Below are 19,105 nucleotides of genomic sequence, written 5' to 3'. Positions count from 1 at the left end.
GTAATTCCCAATTTGCAACTCTATGCTGGCTCTACTTCGCTTTGGCCATGCAGGGCTAATACATAATGCTTGGTCAGGACCACCATATACCTGATCTAATGGTTAGAAAATGGACTGAAATTCCTAATTTTCAACACTATGCTTGTGCTATTCTTCCTGGCCGCGAGGACTAGTAGATGATGCTTCATTCGGTCATGAATAATATGCCTTTGCAGCTGGATTTAATTTATCTAGTAACATGAAGATGAAACTTGAGTTTGACTCACATTTTCCTGATTGATCTGGATCTTAAATTTTACCCTTTATGGTTTTCGGATTCTTAATTTTAGTATTTCCTTCCAGACTGCCTTTCATATAGCCCTTATTGGTCATGCAGATGGTACAGTCAACAGCATTCTTTAGTTATCTAGTTTCCATTTATGATCAGCAATTGCTACCTTGATATTCAAAATGAAACATGTTGAAGGACAACCAACATGATCAATTCAGAGTACAGGTCTCAATAAGGTTTCTAAGTACTCTAAAATGCCTTAACTAGATTAAGCAAAAATAAGAACAGTTAAGTACCAATATATGACCATGTTAATAAGTGCTTATACAAGAGATAACACAGATCTAATTTAACTTTGACTGAGAAAACTGAGAATCATGGAGCTACTGTGATAAAGCTAAACTAGATTAACACCTTGATTAGACTCTTTAACAAGTTCCGATCTGAATTTTTAGTCTACTGGAAAAATATGGACGCGCATTTCATTTTTGGCCACAAGCTCAAATATGCAGATATCACCAACCTTGAGCTTGTTATCACGTACAAAGTCTTTCCACCCTCTAGAAAACTTATAATTCTTCTCTTTGTTGATATAATTCATCTCCCAAGATTTACCTTCTGAATTCCGTAGGATGATCTTTCTATTGCTTTGAGGAAGGTGATTCCTAGCAAAGATAGAGGGGACTGTCTGCATAGATGGCATCCCTTTTGTAAATTAACTTATAGAATCAAACATCAAATATGGTCTTTCTCAACCAAAAAAAAAAAAAAACATCAAATATGGTCAGTGAAGAATCTACATAGAGCTGGTGGTCAAACTGGTTAAAACTCAAGGTTTTTTTTTACACAAAAGACATTCAGTTTTTCTAATCTAATATTTATGCGACTACCATGTAATTAATGGAGAAGCAACACCATATACCTCTTTAAAATGATGTAAATAGTCAATGAAATCTCATAGTCTTAGCGAAAATAACTTTGTAGACATCATTGGTTTCAACAATTAAACACTTCTTCAATTCGAAATGACACATTGTTTATGCTCTTTGGAAGGTTTGTTTGCCAACAACAAAAAAGCCTAAATGCAAAAGTGGCACTGAGGAGAAAAGCTTGTAAACCTAAATTGCAAATTAAACTGAACAAGAAAAAAATTCATTGGATACAACTTAATTATACAGAACACAAACAATTATGAGCCACAGTTTGATTTAAGCCTTATAGATATACAAGTTGTATCAAGACTACTAATTATATCTAATGCCGTACAACAATAGTGCTAAGAGTGACAACATGAAGATTGTTGGGAGGCTAAGGTAAGTAAATCTCGAGGTTCTAAATGATGGAAAATTTTCTAATGAAACTAGTGGAAATTGTAGCCTAACCTTTCATTTGCCAATAAGTTATGCTTCAAATAATACTTCTTCCATAAAAACAGGATGGAGGATCATATACTGTGAGTTCCGAGACACATAGGATGTGTGTGGAACTTGCCAATTGAAAAAAAGTAAGTAGTTAACATCTGCTATTTGGTGCTATTAAGTCAGTCAATGATTGAAACCCAATTGACAGTAAATTTTTAAAAAAAATTTAGAAAATTTAAAACTGGTGTGAGAAGCCTATGGATGGTTAGTGGTTAAGGTGATCTAACATAACTTGTTAAACCTGTAGAATAGTGGGAAAGATGGTGTAAGTGGTAACCTTGGAGGCGCTTAAAAGTGAAAGAGACCTCTAATTCTATAAGGAGAATGGGTGACATTCAACGATGCAAGTTTACTGGACTTGCTAGCTACTAGTGTTAGTCACTGGACTCATAAACTGTGCCAACTGGTGAACAAAGCAGACAGTGTTTAAAAGAAAGAAATATTTACTTGGAGGAACTCTACTACACTGCTTTTTTTGATGCAGCACTTGAAGTGAGGAAAGTCAGAGGTAAAAGAATCCGCCACTTTACAAATCTTTGATCCATTTGAATTACACTGTTGACCTGCCACATGTAAAACATGGATGAAAATTTAAGTTTTTATTACCAAAGTGTGTGTGCATTCAAAAAAATGGCTTTCAACTATTCCAGGTTTATTCTTGTGTATTAACATCTTAATTTAATATTTTTCAGTATCTGTATCAACATGTGTGTAACTGTATATGCCTCTGTGTTTGTATCAAAGCAATATTTGTGAATGCATACCTAGAATGACTTTGCAAGGCTTAGACTCATGAAGGGGAACTAAACCAAGAGGGGTTTTTCTTGGTCTACCTCGTGGCCTTTTACCACTCGAGGAGGCAGTTTCATGATTTGCCTTGGTAGATGAAGCATCAACTCTTTCACATCCATTTTTTCCAAAAATGTGCACATTGAAACACAAATCTCCATTATATCTGAAAAGCAACCACTCATTATCTCCCAAGGAGTGATCTCGAAAGAACTGTTCCCAACCATCTTTCAAATATAAGCCATCTACAGTCTTGCATAGTTTAACATGCCACTTTTCACCAGAGGGACCCTTGAGAATTGCTTGATCAGGCAACTCTATTGGTAAATGCTTCACAAACTTTGGTGGGATTCGCTGCAAGTTATGAAAGAAATGAAAAAAGATAAAATTTAAGCGTCTGTGGAATGAACAGCCTAAAACATGGCAGCATGGGCAATTTGATTCTGAATATGGTAAGAAATAAGTGCATAACATTTGTAAGACTTTTTTTCTCTCTAACATAAATTGACTACATCTTTGAAAATTGTGCAAATCAAGCCTAAATTTCAATTCAAATGATAACAGCCATAGCAGATTGCAAAATGAGTTAAGAGTCCTGCAGGCTAGGAATTAAGTTATTATGTAAGGGATGTTCCATTCACATGCTCTTAAATCCCTTTTATACCTGAAAGACTAGAGAACATAACAGAATCACAATTGAAGTACCATACTTTCAACTAAAATTGAACCAATACATTCAACTTCAAAATGAAAACCACTAAAATTAAACTAAAACATTCAACTTCAAAATGAAAACTTGAACACTCAAAATTTTGGAGTTACAGATGCAAGTACTACCTTTTGAATCATACAACATTTTCTTGGTATCCAGATTGAGATATATTTAGTTATTTACTTCTAAATAACAGTTGTCCAAAAAATAATAGATATGGGAAGGAAGAAGAAAACAATAGAGAAATTATAAATTCAAGAACACAGGGATACATAATCACCATGCTTTCAGTGGTATGGCCTTCAAAGATGATCTTGAAGAAGCTGGGCCTATTGTCAAGAAACTCATCCATGGTTTTCTCTAGTTTCAGCTTTGAAAGCCTTAGCCTATGACTATATTATATATCTAGATCGCCAATGTGAAATAAAGGTGCCCATTAGAAACAAAACTATTAATAAGGTAGTTGATGGTACCAGTCTAGGAATTCATGTATGATTTGGAATGTTGTTAGAAATAGAATGTTGTTAGACATAGCATATTATCAGGTCCAAGGAACCAGAACTTGCTTTGATGAAAGAGGCAATTAATTATTGTTTTCTGCACAAGCATGTGAATAGGTGTTCACCATCAATTTATCCATGGAAGGTTGAGTCACTAGTGTGAGAAATTTTACACTGAGCTATCTATGACTTGACAGGGCCAACGTCATGGGTATTAATCTTTGGGCTACTGTGGGTTCTTCACTCCTTTGAATTGCTAGAGTACCAACAGTACATTGTGTCATTGTCCTTTATTTGCAATGAAAGTGGTGGCAGAAAAGGTGATATAAGTTTATTTCTTAATGCATGATGACTACCCACAATTTAATGCCTACTTGTTGACAGGTATAATTTTATTTTTCTTATATGAAAAGTCAGTACAATTTTAAGAAAATTATTAGGTATTCTTAGAATATGATTGATGAAATTATCCAAACCCGTAAAAGCAAGTCATCCAATTTAAGTTTGTTGTTGTTGTTGAATAAGTCTTCCAATTTAGGTTAATTCTTGTTACACACTCCCGTGCATACCCCTTGAAACACCTTGAAAACACGATTTGATTTTGCGTGGCATTGTTTGTCCCTTATACACACAATGCATAACTATCATCACTTCTCAATATAAATATTAACTTTTTCCGTGACTTTTTTAGTTTATACTATATTTTTGTATTAGATTTTTTTTAGAATAGTAATTTTTGTATTAGATTACTTATTTTTATTGGTGTGATTACCACATCACCTATACCATGGGACTTGCGAGTAGGATTTACTGAAATAAAATATGGTCTCTTTTTTTCTTTCCTTAAGTTAGAAATAATACCTTTCTCAAAAAAAAAAAAAAAAAAAAAGGTTAGAAATAATACTAATAGATGCCTCCACCAAACTTGTGGTGTGTTTTTGTTTTTGTATTAGAAATAATACTATAGAATCCTATCTACTCTTCTGTGTGCGAATGTTTGTTTCTCTCGAAAAAGGGAAATACTAATAGACATTCCATTAGAAAAAGATGGTGCTTAAAATGCAACTTTAACAAATTATAATATTTATGCAATTTATCCTCTCCGATTGGTCACAAATTTCATATTCATGGTCAAATCTTTTTACGCTCAACAAAACACACTCATACTAGTGGCATTTAAACAACAATTTTCAATATTTAAATACTAAAAATACTTCTGACACGTATTTCTATAATACTCAAACACGTATTTCAACAATACTAAAAACTAAATAATAATAGTTAAACACTGCTACTAGAATTTAAAACCATGATTGTAATTGAGGTTTAAACTTTAAATTATAACCTACAATAATGGCATTTTTTGAAGTGTCATGTGTTTGTGATTTGAATGCCACCTCTCTTACTCTATTATTTACCTATTTTACAACAATTTTACAAACAATTGTTATGCCAAATTTTTACTAATTCTTATGAACAAGTCTTGTGCCACGTAAAGTGGCAACAAATGTCACAACTCGTCCATGTGGGAACATGTGGGGACACCCCTCCACCAACCATAACTCACAACATGTGCGAGTTGTGACATTTGTTGTGCCACAAGACTTACTCAATTCTTATCTAGATCCATCATTGCCGTCAATCTTTCACTTACTAATAAGTTATAGCCACTCACCATAACCACATATGTAGTTTGTAGATATTTTTTGTAAAAATGTTTGTAACTTTATTATTTTTGATATAAAAAGAAAAAATTGTAATTATTTTTAAAAAAATCTTTTCCAATGTGACACATCAACTTCTATAACCGTTTATGGGACAAGATCCAACTGTTTCGCGCCTCTAGGGTTAGTTTCCTTGAATTGTTCCTACTTCCTAGGTAAACTAAAACAAGAGCTGCCAAATATTTTAGATTAACCTTAAATATTGCTAATGAGATTAAAAACAATAAATTTTCATTTGGGATTCATCAAATTTCATACCTTTTACGTTTAATCTTTGAATTATTGATGAATTTCAAATAAAAGTCATAGAAAACTGGTTCTAATAAAACTTTTTGAGCTTTGAAAGAGGGTTGATTCAATTAAAAATCTTGCCTTGAAGCTTATTTTTTATTCTGGTACGTTATGTTTTTTTTCCCCTTCAAATTTTGATTTATACTTTGATTGAAACTATTGTCTATTTTTCAATTAGGTTTCTTCTTTGGTTTTTGTAACTTGTCTTGGATTCGAATAGATGTTATTTTTTGGTTTTTATGTCACATTGGATTGTATGTTTTAATTATATTCATATATTGATCTGTTGGATTTTTAAATTTATCAAGTTGCTTCTGTTGATACAAATCTTCTGAGTTCAATGCCTTGTCTTTTTTCTTGTTTGGTTTTCTTAGCTAAGTTTGTTAAAAATGCAAGAGTGATGCTTGCCATCTTGCCTTGCTTTCATCATTTGGAAACTTGTACAGTTCTATTCATTGCTTAGAATTTCCAAAGAATCCATTTCTGATATTGCAAAAAATGTAAGTGATTTTTCCCTTTTATTGTTGAAGCTGTTATTGGACTGAAGAAGATGGAGAGAGGTAAAGGTGGGATAATCATGAGGTCAATGACCTTGGTGATCCAGATGATGGTTGCTATTATGATGATGATGTTGGTTGCAGATGGAGCTGATAATAACAAAATCTTTAGTCCCTGCTCTGATGCACGCGTTCAAAGATTGGACGGATTTACCTTTGGTCTTGCATTTTCAAGCAGAGAGTCCTTCACTTTCAATAACACTCAATTGTCTCCTTGTGATCAGCGTCTTGCCCTCCAAAGCAAACAGTCTCAACTTGCTCTATTTAGGCCCAAGGTTGATCAGATCTCTCTACTTACCATTAATAGCAGCTCATTCGATCCGGTATGTAGTTCTCGTGTCACTTGGAAAATTTTCTATGATTTCTTTTGCTATGAGATTCTCTGAATTACATGTGAGTTATACTTTCTTCAATGAGTACGCATAAGAGTTCTCAATTGGCTCTTTATGGTGTTTCTCCATTTGTTTCTTTCTTCACTATTATTATATCTTCTCTTGGGATGGCTTTAGGACATACCTGATATCAGACATATTATATATGTACTCTTGATGTTGAGGTTATAGATGAACTGATTTGCCAAAACCATACCACAAAGGTATTTCATATATGGAACTGTAAACATCATTGAAGTACTCAATTTAAGCCATTTTAAAATTGAAGTATCCAACTCTTGAAGTCACCAACAAAGATAACTCACTGAAAGAGTTTTAACTCGTTCCCAATAGTGTCATATTCATTTTCATCCATGAGTGGATTTTTGGATTTGATTAACACTTCATTGGAGCTATATGTACATCGTCGTTCATGTCAGAATTTGTCCTTAGGCATGGTTTGCTTTAGCCATTTGCTCACAGGGGAACAAATTTATAAGCAGCAATATTGTACTATTGAAACAAAAATAGAGTAATGGTGCTTAGGCAATGGCAGTTGTATAGGCAATAGTAGAATATGGTCAACACAAAATGTTCAATTTTTTGCTTATCATATAATCATATCAAGCATTGTACTTAATCTCAAAGCATACATTAGATGATTAGAAGACCCCTTTATTTATATTCACAAACTTGATTTTTTATTTATTTATTGATTTCATCCTACACTGTCACTGAAGAGACTATATCAATTTGATGACTTGCCTTTCTCTTTGATTTCCGTACTCAAATTAACTTCATAGCTATCAATTTGAAGGCTCTCTTTAGAAATGTCCTTAGCTGTTCCCCAACCATTTTCCACCTCATGTCTTTTTCAACATCAAGAAACGATTCTCTTTCCTTTCTTTCTTTATGGCTTTATGCATTTATCATTAAACAATGAATACATTTGTTCTGTTGGTCTGAATTCTAACAGTCTTAACTGTACCATTTCTCTTACAAACTGTGTGGTGTTAATCTATGCCTGAGTGGAAGAAATTTTCTTGGTAAATCTCAACTTGTGACCAGTTGACAAGTCAATTATGATTTGAGTGACATAATTGTTCATACATCGAATAATTTACCGTAGTTTCCCAGGCTGCGTTTGGTGGGCATATGGTAGCATTTGCTGGACACAAGTATGCAGCAAGGTCAAACCCAGTAATGGTTTCAGACTCCGGCAACACCATAACTAGTTTCACTTTGGTAAACTCAATAACATTTGCATGAAATTTTTTCCTTTTTTATCTCTCATCCTCTCTTGGAATAGCATGAAAACTTTATTTAAATTGTCATACAGGTCCTTGAATTCCAGAAGGGTACTCTTCAAAATATGTTCTGGAATAACTTTGGATGCGATGCATGCCAAGGGGAATCTCTTGTCTGCCTTGAAAATAAATACTGTGCAGTACCAAACTCTAAGTGTAAAAACAGAGGTGGGTCTGTTGATTGCAATTTAAGCATACAAGTGGCATTTTCTGGTACAGATAAGAATCTTCGTGCACTAAATTCATGGTATGAGGTGAAAAATCTTCGGCAGTACTCCCTCTACGGTGTGTTCTCCAATCTTCGTGATTCAATCACTAGCCCATTCGACAAGCTCTTTTAAGTTTGTGTGTCCAGGTAATATGTAACAATCATTATCTATGATGATTTCGATTAATGAATTTATAACTTGTACTATTAACTAGTGAGCTAAATTTGGCCAATGCTTATTCTATGTACAAGTAAAATTCATTCATCTGCTCCAAAAAGCAACGCAATTTTGACATTTATTTTTGAAGTTCTCCATGTGACATTGTTTTGATAAATAAGTAATAACCACTTTGATTCTCTCCATGACCTTGTCTTCATAGTTTGTACAAGCAATGCGGGTTAATGGTGATTTTCAAGCTTTGGGGTCTTGTTGCATTAGTTGACCACAATATGATCCTGCATTGTTGTGTTACTTGTGATTACTCAGATGCTGAAAGTGCCCCAAAGACAAAGAACAGAATATCAATATGATCCTAAACCATTCTAGTCCTAGGGTGCATGTACTCCCTGTCTAGGCCACCACCACAAGTTTCATGGTGAGAGCACAGAACAACCCATTTGCATCATTTGGGCCTTGCAAGCATCAAAACATGAACATGGACTCATCATATGGTGAAGTCTTACAGCAATCTCCATAACGCACCATTGGTTTGTAGAAAATCAAACATTCTATTAGAATTTACGTTTATCTGCTTTCGTTCCAAATATATCATAGATTCAAAGCAAATCTAATATTCCATTAGTATTTTCAACTAGTATAACGAAATTATTCACGTAATATGCACATGATAATAACTTCTAAAAAAAGTATTGATGAATATGGTAAGGTAAACTAAATTCGTTGGGTTTAATGGAAAATATTAACATAAAGTTTAATTTTTCACAAATAATTAAAAACCTATGGAGTTAATGGCTCAGATCAAAAGATCATGACTGATATTCATGTCAACGTTTTGGGGTGGTATTCGTAAATTTTACTTTATTTTATGTAAATTTAAATTTCTAATAAGTTCAAAAAAATAGAAAAAAAATTATTTTGATGAGGATGATAAAAAGTAGGTAAATATGTCAAAACTTTAGAACTCGATTGTTGAAATTTTTTTCTTTTTGATTTTTTTTGGGGGGGGGGGGTGTATATAGAAAATTATATTGATTGTAATTTTTTAAATAAAAATAAAAAACTATTTTTTGAATAAAAATAAAAAAAATATTATTTTTTAATGGAACCACATAAAGTTTAAGAAATAAAATAGAAAGTTTAACTTAGTTCTATTCTATATAAGCTGATAGAAATGAAAATTTTAAAAAGTAATATACGAATTTAGGAGATTTTATCTTATATAAATAAATAATTAAATGGAAAAAAAACGATAACAATTGAAGACGAGAAGAGACAAACAATGACTCATTAAAACATAAAGAGGAGAGAGAATGAGGGGATGATGATTGTGGGGGGTAAAAAGATCCTGATGGGAATGTGGGCCTTTTGGGCCGTGTTAAGGAAGGCCGACCTGCTCCTGGGTTTAGAATCTGTTAGTACTATGGGTCGGCCCATACGCCGAGGATCCGAGGATCCAGCCGAGGGTGAGCTTACCCTCGGATGAACATCGAAGAACTCGGGATTTCATGGTAAAGATTAGGGGATGACACGGTTAAGGCCAATGGTTAAGAGGGGTGAACCCTAGAACGCCCCAGAAGCACCGGTGTTGAAGAAATGTCAAAGATAAAGGCTGCTGCCTCCACATTAAAGACCCTGCACCTACCACCCTAGCCGCATTTATGGGGAAGTGACACCTGAACAGTGGAAGGGAAACTTCTAGTTACTGTTCAAAGGCACTAAGAAAAGAAATATCTAGGCTAAGGGAGGAGTTGGGGCAACACGTGTACAAAGTATTAAAAAGAGGAGTATTTAAGGGGGAACCTGGAAGAGAAATGGGGACGGACTTTTTGTAACCTAAAAAGAAAAAAGGCTAAGAGAAAGATATAATATAAGAACAGCTTTCGGCTTACATCTGAGGAGGCCTATCTACAATATTCCTTGTTGTTTCCAAATATTTGCAATCTTTAGTTTGTCAATTAATCCCCACACACTTCTAACCTGGGTTTCAAGCCCACACTCTACAAATTCATATTGTTTAAGGCTCATTGGGCCTGAGCCCATAACTGTTCTTGGGACCAGGTGTAATTGTGCACTTACAATTGGCGCCGTCTGTGGGGACCTAGTCTAGAAGAGGTAGGGATATTATGGCAGGCTTAGGCTCTCACCATGCAGAGTCACAAGGATCACAACCGGAAGATCATTTCGAACGTCTTGAACATCGTAGGGATCGTGAGGGAAGCGTCCATACAGAATACCCAGGGGCTAGCCATACTCATGGAGGGGGTAGCACTACCCATGATGAGGGTTCTAAATCCATGCAGAAGGAAATCAATCGTTTGAAGAGGAAGTTACGCCGTGCTAAACGTAAGGTCTCCCCGTCCTCGTCTAGTTCTTCCTCAGAGAAGGATAGGGGACTTGGCTACAGTTCAAGGTCATGTTCCCCCACCAGCGCAACATCCTCCGGTGAGGAGGACGACCAGCCAGCCCGCAGACGTAAGAAGCTTCGTTCTAGGGGCTTGGGCAACGATACCATGAGTAGGGCGTTGCACCAGCTCTCTGAATCTCCGTTTTCACGGAGGATCGAGAGGGGGAGGCTTCCCAGGAGGTTCACCCAGCCCACCTTTACCATATATAATGGTCGGACTGATCCGGTGGAGCACGTGAGTCACTTCAACCAAAGGATGGCAGTGCACTCTCACAACGAGACTTTGATGTGTAAAGTCTTCCCCTCCAGCTTAGGACCTGTGGCTATGAGATGGTTTAACGGTCTCAAATCGGGATCTGTAGGCTCATTTGGGGAGCTAACTAGGGCATTTGCTTCGCGGTTCATTACGTGTAGCAGAGTCCCTCGGCCATTGGACTCGTTGCTATCCATGGCCATGAAGGAAGGGGAGACACTGAAAGCATACTCTGACCGATACTGGGAGATGTTTAATGAAATAGATGGCGACTTTGATGAGGTGGCGCTTAATACCTTTAAGGTGGGTCTCCCTACTGATCACGACCTAAGAAAGTCTTTGATGAAAAAGCCCGTCCGCAGCGTACGCCGTCTTATGGATCGTATTGATGAATACAAAAGGGTAGAGGAAGACCAGCAGCAGGGAAAAGGAAATGAGAAGGTTATCCCACAGGAGAGAAGGGATTTCAAGTCGAACAGATATCACAACAACAAGCCGAGGAGGGATTACTTCGGACAATCCGGCTTGGCAGCACCTCAGGCTGTGAATACTGTGTTCCGAGAACCAGTGCATCAGTTATTAGAAAAAGTTCATAAAGAGCCCTTCTTCAGATGGCCCGGCAAGATGGTAAGGGACCCTGCGAGAAGAAATCAAAACCTTTTCTGTCAGTATCATCAGGATGTGGGTCACACTACTGAAAACTGTCGGACCCTGTGGAACCATCTAGAGCAGCTCGTCGGTGAGGGAAAGTTAAAGCAGCACTTGTGTCAGCCCACTGGGCAGGTCAATCAAGTTGGTTCAAACAACCAGAGGAACAGTTCATCTCGGCCAGCATTGGGAACAATTAATGTTATCTTCGCTGCACCTGGTAGGACCGGCTCAGGTCCCACTAGGGTGATGGCGGTTTCCCATCCGCAGGCCGAGGATTCGGATAGCAGGCCGAAGAGATTAAAAGGCACTATACCTGTCTTGGGTTTCTCCGAGGAGGATAAAGTAGGGACTATCCAGCCCCATGACGATGCTCTTGTGGTTACCCTCAGGATAGGGAACTATGATGTGAGGAGGGTGATGATAGATCAGGGCAGCGGTGCAGATATCATGTACCTTGATCTATTTAAAGGGCTAAGATTGGAGTTGGAAGATCTAACCCCTTACGACTCCCCACTTATAAGCTTCGAAGGAAGGGCCGTTGTGCCGAAGGGACAGATCCGTTTACCCGTTCAATCCGGCACAGAAACGGTTGAGGTAGATTTCATTGTGGTTGACACGTACTCTCCATATACAACCATCCTCGCCAGGCCATGGCTGCACGCTTTGGGAGCTGTCTCCTCTACCTTACATGTTAAGGTGAAATTCCCCTCGGGGGAGCATGTTGAGGAAATCCTCGGCAGCCAGGTAGTGGCTAGGCAATGCATATCGGCCGCGGTGCTTCGTCAGTCAGAAATTGAGTCATCAACCTTGCCCATCCAGGAGTCATAGCAATTAACGGCTCCGGAGGCACCTGTAGCGATGACAGGAGACGAGGCTGTTTGTGAGGAGTTAGAGAAGTTTGTAATAACAGATGATCCAGAGAGGTTCTTCCAAGTTGGCATACTTTTGCCACACCAAGAGAAGATGGAGTTGTTGAAATTTCTGAAGGATAATTTAGATGTTTTTGCGTGGGAACCCTATGAGGCTCCAGGCGTAGATCCGAACTTTATTTGTCATCGTTTAAACGTCAATCCTGCCATCGTTCTGAGAAGGCAGCCACCTCGGCGATCTTCCCGAGAACATTCTGAGGCTGTGAAGGAAGAGGTTCTTAAACTCAAAAGGGCGGGGGCTATCAGAGAAGTTTTCTACCCTGAATGGTTGGCTCATACTGTTGTTGTTAAAAAGAACGGCAAGTGGAGAGTATGTGTGGACTTTACTGATCTGAACAAGGCCTGTCCTAAAGATTCGTTCCCAATGCCACGGATTGATCAACTGGTAGATGCTACTGTTGGACACCCTCGGATGACTTTCTTGGACGCCTTCCAGGGTTACCACCAAATTCCCTTGGCGTTAGAGGATCAGGAGAAGACTGCTTTCATTACTCCAACCGGGAACTATCATTATAAGGTCATGCCATTTGGATTAAAAAATGCTGGGGCTACTTATCAAAGAATGATGACCCGAATGTTTGAACAGCAACTGGGGAAAACCATCGAAGTATACGTGGATGATATGGTGGTGAAGAGTAAGACAGTACCTTCACACATGACAGATCTGGCCGACACCTTCCAGATGCTAAGGAAGTATAAGTTGCGCCTTAACGCCTCCAAGTGTTCTTTTGGCGTGGGATCTGGAAAGTTCTTGGGATATATGATTACTCATAGGGGTATAGAGGTAAACCCAGTGCAGGTTAAGGCTATTCAGAATTTACAGCCGCCTAGGAACCCAAAAGAGATTCAGAAATTGACTGGAATGGTTGCTGCGTTGAATAGATTTATTTCTCGGTCAGCTGACCGGTGCCGTCCTTTCTTTCAGTTGTTGCACAAGTGGAAAGGGTTTCAATGGACCGAGGACTGCGAGTTAGCTTTCCAACAGCTTAAGCAATATCTTTCTCGGCCACCTATTTTATCTCGCCCTGAGGTGGATGAGGTTTTATTCGCTTATCTGGCCGTGGCTATTCACGCGGTGAGCTTAGTCCTTATAAGGAATGAAAGCGGAGTACAGAGACCGATCTACTACGTTAGTAAGTCCTTGAATGAGGCCGAGGTGCGCTATCTGCCCTTGGAAAAAGCGCTTTTGGCTGTAGTCCACGCCACACGCAAACTTCCCCATTATTTCCAATCTCATACTGTGGTTGTTTTGACCCAGTTGCCTCTTAAGGCTGTGTTGCGTAGTGCTGATTATTCTGACAGGGTGGCAAAATGGGGAACCATTTTGGGAGCCTTTGATGTTAAGTACAATCCTCGCACTTCGGTAAAGGGACAGGTCCTCGCTGATTTGGTGGCAGAGTTTACTGAACCATTGTTAGAAGAAACTTCAAAAGAAGTACACATGGGTGAAAAATCAATTGGTGTGATCACCGCCGTATCGCCCTCGGCTTGGAGAGTTTATGTGGATGGGGCTGCGAATCAAAAAGGGTCTGGTGTTGGACTTATTTTAATGTCCCCTGAAGGAATTGTCTTCGAAAAATCTTTGAGATTGGCCTTCTCGGCTACTAACAATGAGGCCGAGTATGAAGCAGTCTTAATGGGCATGCAGATGGTACATAAGATGGGCGGCAAGGAAATCCAGGTGTTCTCAGACTCTCAGTTAGTGGTCGGCCAGGTCATGGGAACCATGGAGGCTAGAGACCCCAGAATACAGGAATATTTAGCCCAGGTCAAACGCCAGCAGGCTGAATTCGACTCCTTTTCCTTAGCTCACGTTTCTAGGAGTGGAAACACTCATGCAGATTCCTTGGCTACGTTGGCAACATCCTCGGCTCAAGGTTTACCAAGGGTTATCCTCGTTCAGGATTTGGTAGAACCCTCTCTTGTAACTGCTAACGCACCTCGCATCCATCTAATAAGGCCTGGTCCTAGTTGGATGGATTCGATCATATCTTTTCTTAAAAATGACATTCTTCCCGAAGCCAAGGTTGAAGCAGAAAAGGTACCTCGAAAGGCGCCGCGTTTCTGGTTGTCCGAGGACCAGAAGCTATACAAACGATCCTTTTCAGGACCGTATTTGTTGTGTGTACACCCTGAATCAACAGAAGCATTACTGGAGGAATTGCATGAGGGAATTTGTGGGAGCCACACTGGGGGAAGGTCCTTAGCCCATAGAGCCCTGACTCAGGGTTATTGGTGGCCTAATATGCAGAGGGAGGCTCAGGATTATGCCAAAAAATGTGATCAATGTCAGAGGTTTGCCCCTAATATCCACCAACCTGGAGGGGTTCTTAACCTTCTCTCCAGCCCTTGGCCTTTCGCACAGTGGGGCTTGGACATTGTAGGGCCATTTCCGAGGGCTGCTGGCAATAAAAGATGGCTGCTCGTGGGAACAGACTACTTCACTAAATGGGTTGAAGCTGAGCCCTTAGCCAATATCCGAGATGTTGATTCAAAGAAATTTATATGGAAAAATATCGTTACTAGATTTGGTATACCGCATACACTTATCTCAGACAATGGCGTTCAATTTGACAGCAACGCCTTTAGGCAATATTGTGGTGACATGGGTATCATAAATAGATATTCTACCCCAGCTTATCCTCAAGGAAATGGGCAGGCCGAGGCCGTTAACAAGGTCATAGTCAACGGGCTCAAGAAGAGGTTGGATGATGCGAAAGGTAAATGGGTAGAAGAGCTCCCTCATGTCCTGTGGACGTATCAGACCACACCGCGCAGATCCACTGGAGAAACACCATTCTCTATGACTTATGGAACCGAGGCGGTGATACCTTTGGAATCTGGTTTTCCTACTCTAAAGACAAGTTCTTTTAGCCCAGAGAATAACGAGGGACTTCTAGAGAAAGATCTTGATTTACTTGAGGAACGGCGTGAGGCAGCTATGGTTCAAATGGCCTATTATCAGCAGAAGTTAAAACGAGGATATGATGCCCACGTGAAGCTAAGGCCGCTTGCGCCTGGTGATCTTGTATTAAGGAAAGTTGTAGGCACTTCTAAGAACCCAGCTTGGGGTAAGCTCGGACCTAACTGGGAAGGCCCCTATCGCATTGTTTCAATAGCAGGCATAGGGTCGTATAGGCTAGCTGACCTAGACGAACGAATTGTACCACGTCCATGGAATGTAAATAATCTTAGAAGGTATTATTATTAATGAAAGTGAGCTTTTGTCAATATATTTCAAAGTTATGAGTAGTTCTGATTCTTGAAGTTATCATTTTTTAAGAATCAAACAGAAACTTGGTTAAGTGCAGTCCTCGGACCACAAACCTTGTGGAAATTGATGTCTTGTCATTTGTTAAACAGAACCTTAGTTATGTCGGGTCTTCGGACCTCCTACTTTGGGAAAATTAACATTTGAAGTTATCATTTTTAAGAATCAAACAGAAACTTGGTTAAGTGCAGTCCTCGGACCACAATCCTTGTGGAAATTGATGTCTTGTCATTTGTTAAACAGAACCTTAGTTATGCCGGGTCTTCGGACCTCCTACTTTGGGAAAATTAACATTTGAAGTTATCATTTTTAAGAATCAAACAGAAACTTGGTTAAGTGCCGTCCTCGGACCACAAACCTTGTGGAAATTGATGTCTTGTCATTTGTTAAACAGAACCTTAGTTATGCCGGGTCTTTGGACCTCCTACTTTGGGAAAATTAACATTTGAAGTTATCATTTTTAAGAATCAAACAGAAACTTGGTTAAGTGCAGTCCTCGGACCACAAACCTTGTGAAAATTGATGTCTTGTCATTTGTTAAACAGAACCTTAGTTATGCCGGGTCTTCGGACCTCCTACTTTGGGAAAATTAACATTTGAAGTTATCATTTTTAAGAATCAAACAGAAACTTGGTTAAGTGCAGTCCTCGGACCACAAACCTTGTGAAAATTGATGTCTTGTCATTTGTTAAACAGAACCTTAGTTATGTCGGGTCCTTGGGTCTCCTACTTTGGAAAATTAACATTTAAAGTTATAACTTTTAAGAATCAAACGGAAAATTGGTTAAGTCTCATCTTCGGACCACAACTTTGATCAAGGTTGTCTCCTTATTATGACTGGATGTTAATGTGTTACTGTTTATTAAATTCGGATCTTAATCGTTATATGACGTCCTCTCTTCTTTTTAATCAAGGCATTGTTCAAATATATTAACCATGTCACTTTTTATTAAATCTTTAATAATATACGCATGGTTATGTGGAAGTTATGAATGTGCAATCCTTGGAGTTAGATTTGTGTACTTTGAGAAACTTTTGCTATGACTTAAGGGGAAACTTTTGTAATAAGTACAAAAAGAATAAAGTAAAAACAGGTATAACCCAAGTGAAAAGCAAACGAAATTGTTCTTCATTAATCTGTTAAATATACATTACATATAGAATTCAAAAATGGAAAAAGAGAAGCCCTAAGCTAAGTCCTAAGCTTTTGGAGGAGGATCTTGCTGAGAGGTACTGGTGCCCTCGGTCTTTCTCAACTCTAGCTCAAAGGGAGTCAAGACTTGCTTTCCCTTATCTGCTGTCTTCGTTGAAAGGACGTTGGATTCCACTATCTGGCTCAAGTCCTTCTCTGCATTCCCTTCTCCTTCCTTCTCTTTGTTGGAACCAGAGGGTTCTGTAGGATCGGGGAACTTCTTTGTGGGACCACTGGAGGTAGAGCAGGAAGAATTGTCTCGGGGGTAGGAGTAGCAGCAGGAGCCTCTTCAATCTCCTGTATTTCTAGGGGAAGCCAAACGTTCTCGGACTTCCTCAGATCTGAAGATTGGGGAACTCCTGCTACGTTTAAAGCTTCCCCCCATACTTTTTGACAGTATTCACGGCATAAAGCCGCGAACTCCTTTGTCAGCTGCTCCTCTGTGGTTGCTACCCCTTCATCGAAACTTGCCTGCTTGGCAGCGTGGAGAGAGAGTTGGAAGGAGCCGGCTTCTTTCTTCATCAACGCCAGTTCCTTCTTCAGATCCGAGCACTCCCTTTGAGCTTAGGAGATTTCTTCATCTCTTTCATGAAGGAGCTTGCGCTGTCCTTCTATCTGGGTCTTCATGGTCTTCAAGTTTGACTCGACCCCATTTTTCTCTCTCCTTAGATCAGCCACCTCCAAGGTCAACTTCTCATTCTCAGCAAGGGCTGTGCCCAAGGACTTCTCAGTTTCCATCCTGATTTCGAGCTCAGTTCTGGCTACCTTCCGAGTGTCTTCTATAATCTTCTCGGCTACAAAGACCTCCTGGATAGCCTATAACAAAAGATGATGGAGTTAGGAATAGTAAAAAATAAACTTACTTATAAATATTGTTGAAAGTGGAATCTTCCTAAGAAGGGGAAAAACTTACCAGCGCTAGATCTCTTTTTAGTGACAGGAATAGTTGTGGCTGGCCCATTTTTTCCAAGGTCTCCATATCTTTGGGCAGCAGGAGGGGGCGTTCCAAAACCTCGGCCAAGTGGTGGGCATGGCCTTGTTGAACCACCCTTATACTGGACTGGCAGGAGATGGGTGCGCCGTCCAGTCTTAGATCGGGGGACCAGGTGGTCGGTGCTCAGTGCACTTCAGCCTCGTCCCTGTATTCCCCGATTTCGACCGAGCGGGCCCTACCCTTGCCCTTGTCCACCTTCTGCTGCTGGGCCGGTGGGAGTTGTTGTCGTGGTTTCTTCGGGTCTTTATTAATCGTCCCCTCGTTATCCCCCTTCCTCTTCTTCTTTGGATCCTCGGCTGGAAGTTTTGGCTCAGCTGGAGGAGGGGGAGGTGGTAAGGATGGGGGAACTTAAGACGTCCCCCTCTTTTTCTCTGCAACCTTAGCAGCCCTATTGGTGAGGAGACCCTCCATTCTTCCCATGTCTTCTTCAAATTCATCCTCGGGAAGGGCAACCACAAACCCTGCAATTCCAGAGGCCTCGGTGGCTTCTTCCTCCTCGTCGGAAAGTACCACAAACTGGTTCCCGCGAGGTCTCTCGGTGTCTTCGAGATGGAATTGGTCTATCTCGTCGTCAAGTGTGTGTGAAGAAGACACCTGCTCTTCTGGAACGACAGTTGCTTGTGAGTGCACGGCGAGGGGGACTGCTGCTATCGGCCGGTTGTACAGAATGGTGTTAGGAGCGTCCGGGAGGTCACGGTCGTCCAAAAAGTGGGGCCGAGCTACGTTTATCCTCTTTCATCTTCGGTCGCCCGCAATTATGGCGTTCTCTATCTCCTGGAAGTCCGAGGAAAGGGGAGTGTACCCTAGAATGAGGTGAGCAGCCCGGAGTTGTAAGTCTTCGCTAACGAACACCTCGGAGCGAAGTACTCGGTTTAGATCTGCGATGTTACAGTGACTCAGACGAGGACGCACGTGCTGCTTATCTGCAAAAAAGACGTCAAAGCAAACAAACCTGGTCAGATTCACACAGATATTTAACAAATTTAAGTAAGTACGAATACGCATTTCTATGTGTGTTAGAAGAAGTTGTGTAGTGGGGAGATTAATCCTACGGCGTCGCACCTGGATCCCCCCACTGA

General features: G+C 39.7%; 2 protein-coding genes across 3 annotated transcripts; one reads left to right on the top strand and one right to left on the bottom strand.

Moving 5' to 3' along the window:
- Nucleotides 1-569: 569 nt before the first annotated feature.
- Nucleotides 570-3,696, bottom strand: LOC142605395 (B3 domain-containing protein Os01g0723500-like). Of its 2 annotated transcripts, none has more exons than XM_075776858.1 (4): nt 3,474-3,696; nt 2,457-2,835; nt 2,140-2,255; nt 570-959 (listed from the first exon to the last, which is right to left on the bottom strand). In XM_075776858.1, exons 1-4 carry the CDS (start codon nt 3,543-3,545, stop codon nt 723-725), a joined length of 804 nt encoding a protein of 267 aa, XP_075632973.1. In that variant the 5' UTR covers nt 3,546-3,696; the 3' UTR covers nt 570-722. The 2 variants fall into 2 exon arrangements, with proteins under 2 accessions (XP_075632973.1, XP_075632974.1); XM_075776859.1 differs by having other exon boundaries at nt 736-955.
- Nucleotides 3,697-6,285: 2,589 nt separating this feature from the next.
- LOC142644353 (uncharacterized) lies at nt 6,286-8,284 on the top strand. Its single transcript, XM_075818984.1, has 3 exons — nt 6,286-6,588; nt 7,774-7,881; nt 7,976-8,284. Exons 1-3 carry the CDS (start codon nt 6,286-6,288, stop codon nt 8,282-8,284), a joined length of 720 nt encoding a protein of 239 aa, XP_075675099.1.
- Nucleotides 8,285-19,105: the final 10,821 nt, after the last annotated feature.

Source organism: Castanea sativa, chromosome 7, assembly GCF_040712315.1.
Source record: "Castanea sativa cultivar Marrone di Chiusa Pesio chromosome 7, ASM4071231v1".
NCBI classification, from domain to species: Eukaryota; Viridiplantae; Streptophyta; class Magnoliopsida; order Fagales; family Fagaceae; genus Castanea; species Castanea sativa.
This window is presented reverse-complemented; position numbering and strand designations above follow the sequence as displayed.